The sequence below is a fragment of the Neoarius graeffei genome, chromosome 22, assembly GCF_027579695.1.
Source record: "Neoarius graeffei isolate fNeoGra1 chromosome 22, fNeoGra1.pri, whole genome shotgun sequence".
NCBI classification, from domain to species: Eukaryota; Metazoa; Chordata; class Actinopteri; order Siluriformes; family Ariidae; genus Neoarius; species Neoarius graeffei.
The window spans coordinates 24,499,547-24,509,181 of record NC_083590.1 but is presented as its reverse complement, the minus strand read 5'-3'; the positions used below and the strand labels follow the sequence as shown (position 1 = coordinate 24,509,181).

At 44.5% G+C, this 9,635-nt stretch overlaps 1 protein-coding gene across 1 annotated transcript in view; it reads right to left on the bottom strand.

The window, feature by feature from the left end:
* The window catches only part of cfap90 (cilia and flagella associated protein 90), a 24,670-nt gene extending 15,284 nt beyond the window's left edge, over nucleotides 1–9,386 (bottom strand). The window contains exons 1-2 of the mRNA XM_060904682.1: nucleotides 9,270–9,386; nucleotides 9,070–9,186 (exon numbers count right to left, since the gene is read on the bottom strand). Of these exons, the coding sequence (XP_060760665.1) occupies nucleotides 9,070–9,186; nucleotides 9,270–9,386 (234 nt within the window). The remainder of the gene's footprint in view (nucleotides 1–9,069; nucleotides 9,187–9,269) is intronic.
* Between the last annotated feature and the right edge of the window lie 249 nt (nucleotides 9,387–9,635).

Here is a 9,635-nt window from a genome sequence, read left to right as displayed (position 1 = left end):
CCAGCATAAGAACCTTATCCCATTTGTGAAACATGGTGGTGGTAGTATCATGGTTTGGGCCTGTTTTGCTGCATCTGGGCCAGGACAGCTTGACATCGTTGATGGAACAATGAATTCTGAATCATACCAGCGAACTGAATCTCAAGAGAAGGTGGGTCATGCAGCAAGACAACGACCCAAAGCACACAAGTCGCTCTACCAAAGAATGGTTAAAGAAGAATAAAGTTAATGTTTTGGAATGGCCAAGTCAAAGTCCTGACCTTAATCCAATGGAAATGTTGTGGAAGGACCTGAAGCGAGCAGTTCATGTGAGGAAACCCACCAACATCCCAGAGTTGAAGCTGTTCTGTACGGAGGAATGGGCTAAAATTCCTCCAAGCCGGTGTGCAGGACTGATCAACAGTTACCGAAAACATTTAGTTGCAGTTATTGCTGCACAAGGGGGTCACACCAGATACTGAAAGCAAAGGTTCACATACTTTTGCCACTCACAGATATGTAATATTGGATCATTTTCCTCAATAAATAAATGACCAAGTATAATATTTTTGTCTCATTTGTTTAACTGGTGGGCGGCACGGTGGTGTAGTGGTTAGTGCTGTCACCTCACAGCAAGAAGGTTCTGGGTTCAAGCCCAGCGGCCGGCAAGGGCCCTTCTGTGTCAAGTTTGCATGTTCTCCCCGTGTCTGCGTGGGTTTCCTCCAGGTGCTCCAGTTTCCCCCACGGTCCAAAGACATGCGGTTAATATGGGACAGCCTTGGGCTGAGGTGCCCTTGAGCGAAGGACCGAACTCCCAACTGCTCCCCGAGCGCTGTTAGCATGGCTGCCCACTGCTCAGGGTATGTGTGTGCTCATTGCTCACGTGTGTGTTCACTGCTTCAGATGGGTTAAATGCAGAGAGGAATTTCACAAGTGTGTGTTAAATAAAGTTGTTCTTTCTTTCTTTTACAGATAATGGATGGATGGATGTTTAACTGGGTTCTCTTTATCTACTTTGTGAAAATCTGATAAATGTTTTAGATCATGTTTATGCAGAAATATCCTCCTGAGAACCAACCCATAGACTTGTGTCCTCTGTAGTTGACATTTGTTTTACGTTCACACCCTCTTACTCTTTCAAGCTATTCACTTGAATCCTGGTGTCTTGTAAAGAGTACATCCTGGGCTTTCCAATGATATATCATGTGACTAGGAGGGCTGCTGGGAAGTTCCTAGTAAGGAAATCACAACAAAAGAGAAATTGAGAGACATTTTTTTCTTGGTTCCCAGGAGGATATAGAAAATTCAAAAGGGTTCACAAACTTTTCAGCACCACCGTATGTTATCCAAACTTTATAATACATAGGGCAAAATTACTCAATTCTGATTGGTCAATCAAAGAGGGCTTTTTTCCTTAACACGGGGCCATATTTCTGAAATGCTATTGGCTAATTCGTTGCTTGGTTACAGTTACAAAAATCAGCAAATTCTCCTTTTAGATCAAGCACAGAGTTTTCTTGCATTTAGCAGTCAGCTTTTGTAAAGAAGTTCCAATAAAATTTTGTAAACCACTTTCAAAATCCTCGTGTCATGTCGCCGTGTCATGATGAAAGACGCTTTAGAAACTGATTCAAACGTGCAAGATAGTCTTGCGCCCTGATTGGTTCAGAAAACATGAATGACAAATGTTGTGAACTTGAACGGCTTCCGAAGTATGAATTTGGCCCTATATATTATAAACAAGTAATCGTATGGTTCCTCGTAAAATTAAGGATCAATTTCACTCGTGATTTCAAAGTTCTGAAATTGCCCAAGTCGCAATTTTCAAAACTTCGAAATCACTGGTGAAATTAATCCTTAATTTTACTCAGCCCATACGATTACCTATACATACCGTGATATATGACAGGACAGATAAAGTAAGATCCCCCAGGACGGGACGTAACAAGAGTTCAATGTCCGTGAGCGATAATATGTGACGTCCCAGCCTGGGTTTTAATAATCTTTGGAAAAAATAGCATTAAATTTAGGGCCACATTGCACTAAATTCATTAATTAGTAAAAAAAAAAAAAAACTAATAAAATTAGAAGTCTGTGATTCAAATTCAGTAGCTTTCGGTCCACTAAACAAAAATAATTGGGTGCCAGGAAAATTCTTTTTATGACCTACACTTGAAAAATCCGAAAGGCAGGATAGCGTTAAAGCTCATAGGCAACAGTTTTAATTTTATGCACATTTGAAACTTTATATGTTAAAAAACCTTCTGTAATTTTCTTCTGGTCCCAAGAAGTATTGTTAATAAGTAATAATTAAAATAAGTTAGCACGGATCGCGGCGAATTTCTGTTTGGCGATTTGCGTGACCACTCAGCACGTGACGTCATTTAAGCCAAACAAACCGCTAGAGTTGAGTCCATTTCCGTTTCCTTACATTGCCATTCGGCTTGAGTGCAGACGTGCGTTCAGGAATTTCCAAAGAAAACCCATGCCTTATTATTGTGTAGTGAACTGTAACAACGGGACCGGTTCAGGAAGAAGTTTTTACCTTTTTCCACGAGAGGAGAAGAGGCAGAGAGAGTGGATTGGCTTTTTCCGGAAGAGGAGAAGAGGCGGAGTCAGTGGGTTGGCCTTTTCCAAAAAAGGAGAAGAGGCGGAGTGAGTGGGTTGGCTTTTTCCGAAAAAGAAGAGGTGGCGCGAGAGGGTTGGCTTTTTCCGAAAAAGGAGAAGAGGCGGAGCGAGAGGGTTGGCTTTTTCTGAAAAAGGAGAAGAGACGGAGCTAGAGGGTTGGCTTTTTCCGAAAAAGGAGAAGAGGCGGACCGAGAGGGTTGGCTTTTTACGAAAGAGGAGATGAGGCAGAGAGAGTGGATTGTGTGCGTGAAGCCAGAGGGTTGTTTTTTTGCGGAAGAGGAGATGAGGCAGAGAGAGTGGATGGTGCGTGTGAAGCCAGAGGGTTGTTTTTTTCTGGAAGAGGAGACGAGGCGGAGAGAGTCGATTGTGGGCGTGAAGCCAGAGGGTTGTTTTTTTGCAGAAGAAGAGATGAGGCAGAGAGAGTGGATTGTGTGCATGAAACAAAATCAAGCAGTCAAAGAAGAAACGGAGCAGTAACGCTCAAGCAAAAAGGAGAAGATTGGAGGTAAACATTTTTACTTTTGCTCGCAATTGACAAGTCAAGAATCCTGAGGGATCCTGTACAATCATTGTGGAAATGAGACAAAGGGATATTTTCTCACTTGCAGTAGGCTATAAATAGTATAATGCCGTGGATGGCAGGCTAATGTGGCCTACCGGCGCACTGTCAAGTAATCGTTACCTATATCCACTAGGGAGGGCGGTTTAATTATTCTTCAAAAGGGCTCTAATTTAGTATTACGACGAAAGTAGGAATTTATCATAACTACCAGGATAAATCGTTTGGGCACGAGCCTTGTTGAGGTCCGGGGTCACCGCGATCAGAGTCGGCCGAGTCGCTGTCCGATTCCGAGGCCGCACGGTCAAACCAGTGAGCCACATTCACCAATTGCTTCACAACGGCCATAGGTTCATACATATACGGTTTCATCTCTCGATATTCAATTTGGAGAGTTCCTACTTCAAAATCGTATCGCTTTCAGACGTTTTACACAGCCTCTCACGACCAAAGTCCGTACATGTGTGCTCGGTTCGCAGGTAAACACAGAGCTGCTCCCAGTTTGTTTGGCTTGAATGACGTCACAACGACGGTCCCCTGGCGGTGAAAGTGCGCATAAGTGAGATGTAAACAAACCTTCGGAAATTGGGCAAAACATACTTGCCAACCCTCCTGATTTCAGCGGGAGGCTCCCAATTTTAGCCTCCGTCTCCCGCCTCCCGATCGTATTTGTTAAAAACTGGATAATCTCCCGGTTTTGGGAAATCCCTACTGCCAAGTTAAAAATACTCCCGATTATGTCCAATCAGAATCGTATGAGAAACACTGCTGACGTCAACTGATTTTTAACCAATCAACAAACAGAACGACAGTCACTTCCGTAATGTAGGATTCACCCAGGCTGTCCCACATTTTTTACAAGCAGTCATTCATCATGGCCACTAAACCCAATACCAAACGGCAAAAACATGAATGCAAATACCAGGTTGCATGGGAGAATGAATTTCCATGGATAAGCAAATGTTCAACCAGCCAGTTACACATTTTAAGGTAAAGATACTTTAAATCAGAATATAATGGACATTTGAGTGTGAAATTAAACTGGTCTTCCGTACCGTTTCAGAAACAAACTGTACAACTTCTAAAGTGTTTAGTGAAATTTTGCATGACAGAGAATTTGTTTGGTGAGTGTATTTGAATAGTGCGGTCGTGTCTTATGGCCCTTTTCCACTACCCTTTTTCAGCTCACTTCAGCTCGCTTCAGCCCGACACGGCTCGCGTTTCGACTATCTAAGAGCAGCACGACTCAGCTCGCTTCAGCCCTGCTTAGCCCCCAAAACTCGCACGGTTTTGGAGTGGGGCTGAAGCGAGCCAAACCGAGCTGAGTGAGGCTAGGGGCGTGAGCAGACACTCCCCTGTGCACTGATTGGTGAGGAGGAGTGTCCTCACTTGCCCACACACGCCCCGCGAGCACGCTGGGATCTGTAAACACCGTAAACCCAGAAGAAGGAGAATTACGAGAATTATGAAGCCTTATGCGCCTCGCCTCATCTATACGCTCTTGCCAGTATCTGTTGGCGTTGTCGGCGACAACAAGCCACAGCACCAAGACCAGCAACACTAACGACTCCATGTCCTCCATGTTTATTGTTTACTCTCCGGGTCGTGAGACTACCGCTTAAAAGGTCACTGATGTCACTGTTTGCGCCGCCTAACGACATCACCTGACGTCCACCCACTTTCGCTAACTCCACCCAATGTGTCCACCCACTTCCAGCCAGCACGGTTCAGCGCGGTTGTAGTCGAAATGCAACTCCAACAGCCCCACTCAGCTCGACTCAGCCCGACTCGGCACGGCACGGCTCAGCCCAACTCAGCCGCGTTGGTAGTGGAAAAGCGGCATAAGTGCTATTTTGAATTTATGCTTGAAAGTTTTAAGTGAAAGTTTACAAGTGAATTATCTGGAAAGTGATTGATTCTGATCGAGTTTTGAGGTTTTAAGTGAAAGATTACTAGTGAGTGTATTTTGGTCGGACTAAAATTTTGCATTCGAGTGAATTTCTTTGTGGAGTATATTTTGATAGTATGGTAGTATTTATAGCACCATTTTTAAATTTTGTTTGAAAACTTTCAGTCAAAGTTTGCAAATGAGCAAATTCTTTGATGCATTCCGATAGGATTTGGATAGGATTTCTAGTGCTTTTTAAAAATTCTGTTGGAAAGTGTTTAGTGAGAGAGATGCATTTTAGTCGTACTAAGAAAGTGCAATATTTATTTAACTGAGTTGTTACTGTTTTGGTTAAATCTTATTAAAATTTTATTTAATTTATATAAGATATTATAGTTCTCTGCATTTTTACATGAGCTTACAGAAGGAAAACACATTTGATGCAATCCAATAATACTTTCATTCACTGTGACTACTTCTTCTTCTTCTTCTTCTTCTTCTGGCTGCTCCCGATTAAGGGTCGCCACAGCGGATCTTTCGTCTCCATTGCTCCCTGTCTTCCACATCCTGCCACTTTCATGTCCTCTCTCACCACATCCATGTATCTCCTCTTTGGCCTTCCTCGTTTTCGTTTGCCTGGCAGCTCCATCCTCAACATTCTCCTTCCAACATGCTCTGCATCTCTTCTCAGGATGTGCCCGTACCATCTCAGTCTCATCTCTCTTAGCTTCATTCCCAAGCTCTCCACATGCGCTGTCCGTCTGATGTGCTCGTTCCTTATCCTGTCCAACCTCCCATCGCAAACCTTAACATCCTCAACTCCGCCACCTCCAACTTTGCCTCCTGTCTCTTCGTTAAGGATACGGTCTCCAATCCGTACATCACAGCTAGTCTCACTACTGTCTTATACATCTTCCCTTTCACTTTTGCTGGGACTTTCCTATCACAAATGACTCCCAAAATCCTTCTCCAACTGCTCCACCCTGCCTGCACTCTCTTCCTCACCTCACTATCGCAGCCCCCATTTTCCTGCACAGTTGACCCCAGGTACTTGAATTCACCAACTTTCTTGACGTCTACTCCTTGCATCTTCACTACACTCTCATCCCCATTCTCATTGATGCACATGTATTCTGTTTTGCTCCTGCTCACCTTCATTCCTCTTCGTTCCAATGCGTACCTCCAGCTCTCCAAACCCAACTTTCTACTTTCACCACATATCACAATATCATCCTCAAACATCATGTTCCATGGTGACTCTTGCCTCACTTCGTCCGTCAAGCTATCCATCACTATGGCAAACAAAAAAGGACTCAAAGCAGATCCTTGATGGAGTCCCACCTTCACCTTGAACCGTTCAGTCGTTCCAACTGCACACCTCACTGCTGTTTCACTGTTCTCATACATGTCTTGCACCACTCTGATATACTTCTCATTCACTCCACTCTTTCTCATACAATACCATAACTCACTTTCAGTCACTATGACTATTTTAAGAAATTATAAACATTCTTCTAAAGCATCACTTATGTTATTTTCTGTGGGTCTCTGTATGTATACAATATTCAGGCATGAGATTTTTCAGCTAAAAATCTGATTTAAGACTTCGCTTTCACACACTTCACACTTCCCTTTCATTGTTGGGCGGTACGGTGGTGTAGTGGTTAGCATGGTTGCCTCACAGCAAGAAGGTTCTGGGTTCAAACCCAGCAGCCAGCGAGGGCCTTTCTGTGCGGAGTTTGCATGTTCTCCCCGTGTCTGCGTGGGTTTCCTCCGGGTGCTCCGGTTTCCCCCACAGTCCGAAGACATGCGGTTAGGTTAATATGGGACGGCCTTGGGCTGAGGCGCCCTTGAGCGAGGCACCAAACTCCCAACTGCTCCCCGGGCGCTGTTAGCATGGCTGCCCACTGCTCTGGGTATGTGTGTGTGCTCATTGCTCACGTGTGCGCGCATGTGTGTTCACTGCTTCAGATGGGTTAGAGAGAGAGGAAATTTCACAAGTGTGTGATGAATAAAGCCGTGCTTTCTTCTTTCTTTCTTATTATATTAAAATTCAAGACAAGAGTATTATTTCAGATTTTTCACTCTGAGCTCTCTCATGCCTGATACATGAATCCCATAGCCTAGAGTAACTGATATCAACAATTCAAAAACTCTTTAATTGTATAAATTTCAAATGATTTGCAATTAATTGGGATCCACTGTTTTTATCATTTCAACTCCACATCATACCCTCATCCAACTGAAAATGTCGTTCACGCACTTTTCTCCCCCATGAGAATTTTGATAAGTTTGCAAGTATGGCAAAACAGTATATTTTAACCGTTTTATTCAATTTTTGGGTGCAAAAGTGAAAGGGAAGATGTTTAAGACAGTAGTGAGACCAGCTGTGATGTATGGATTGGAGACCGTAGCCTTAACGAAGAGACAGGAGGCAAAGTTGGAGTTGGTGGAGTTGAGGATGTTAAGGTTTGCGATGGGAGGTTGGACAGGATAAGGAACGAGCACATCAGACGGACAGCGCATGTGGAGAGATTGGGAATTAAGCTAAGAGAGATGAGACTGAGATGGTACGGGCACATCCTGAGAAGAGATGCAGAGCATGTTGGAAGGAGAATGTTAAGGATGGAGCTGCCAGGCAAACGAAAGCGAGGAAGGCCAAAGAGGAGATACATGGATGTGGTGAGAGAGGACATGAAAGTGTCAGGATGCGGAAGACAGGGAGCAATGGAGACGAAAGATCCGCTGTGGCGACCCTTAATCGGGAGCAGCCAAAAGAAGAAGAAGAAGAAGAAGTCGTCACAGTGAATGAAAGTATTATTGGATTGCATCAAATGTGTTTTCCTTCTGTAAGCGATAGTGAGGTGAGAAAGAGAGTGCAGGCAGGGTGGAGAAGGATTTCGGGAGTCATTTGTGATCGGAAAGTTCCAGCAAAAGTGAAAGGTAAGATGTATAAGACAGTAGTGAGAGCAGCTGTGATGTACGGATTGGAGACCGTAGCCTTAACGAAGAGACAGGAGGCAAAGTTGGAGGTGGCGGAGTTGAGGATGTTAAGGTTTGCGATGGGAGGTTGGACAGGATAAGGAACGAGCACATCAGACGGACAGCGCATGTGGAGAGCTTGGGAATGAAGCTAAGAGAGATGAGACTGAGATGGTACGGGCACATCCTGAGAAGAGATGCAGAGCATGTTGGAAGGAGAATGTTGAGGATGGAGCTGCCAGGCAAACGAAAGCAAGGAAGGCCAAAGAGGAGATACATGGATGTGGTGAGAGAGGACATGAAAGTGGCAGGATGCTGAAGACAGGGAGCAATGGAGACGAAAGATCCGCTGTGGCGACCCTTAATCGGGAGCAGCCAAAAGAAGAAGAAGAAGAAGAAGTCGTCACAGTGAATGAAAGTATTATTGGATTGCATCAAATGTGTTTTCCTTCTGTAAGCGATAGTGAGGTGAGAAAGAGAGTGCAGGCAGGGTGGAGAAGGATTTCGGGAGTCATTTGTGATCGGAAAGTTCCAGCAAAAGTGAAAGGTAAGATGTATAAGACAGTAGTGAGAGCAGCTGTGATGTACGGATTGGAGACCGTAGCCTTAACGAAGAGACAGGAGGCAAAGTTGGAGGTGGCGGAGTTGAGGATGTTAAGGTTTGCGATGGGAGGTTGGACAGGATAAGGAACGAACGCATCAGACGGACAGCTTGGGAATGAAGCTAAGAGAGATAAGAGGATGGAGCTGCCAGGCAAACGAAAACGAGGAAGGCCAAAGAGGAGATACTGTACATGGATGTGGTGAGAGGGAGCAATGGAGACGAAAGATCTGCTGTGGCGACCCCTAATCGGGAGCAGCCAGAAGAAGAAGAAGAAGAAGATTCGATTTTAGGGTGCAAATCAGACACCAGGAAGATTGAATTCGCTTTCTGGGTCGTTCTTCTAGACAATAAAGTTGACGCTTCACCTCTGACCCTTGCCCATGACCTTGAAGCTGAGAGAAAGAGGGAGAGAAGGTGATGTGATCTCACCTCCTGGTAGATCTCCAGCCCTCTGCCCTTGTCGTGTTCTCGGTCATCACGGTGTAGCTTCATATCATATCCCTCAGCTCTCCGGTATATACAGTCATACACAGACCGGTCTGGTGCCTTCATTTCACAGGGAAAAACAACATCACAGTGAAAAACTACACACAGCTACAGCATGTTCCACCGGTTCTAGTGTTTACTACCTGAGAACACGAGTTGAAAAACCTGATCTCTTTCGGTTCAGTTCGTCTTGGAGGAATAAAGCTGTACACAGACAGTGCACAAACTGGTTTTGACTCTGATTTAATTAATTCGTCCATTTCTCTCTCTTATGATGCAATAAAGACTTGCTATATAATCACTGGAATATCACCGCTTGTGGTTGCTTGGAGACCAGCATTTGGATTGCGCATGCGCTGTAGAGGCTGCGCCCTCTCATGGACATGTGATGTAATGCACTAAATTGGACAAGTCGCCAGGTCATCACAGGGCTGACACATAGACAACCATTCACACTCACATTCACACCTACGGTCAATTTAGAGTCACCAGTTAACCTAACCTGCATG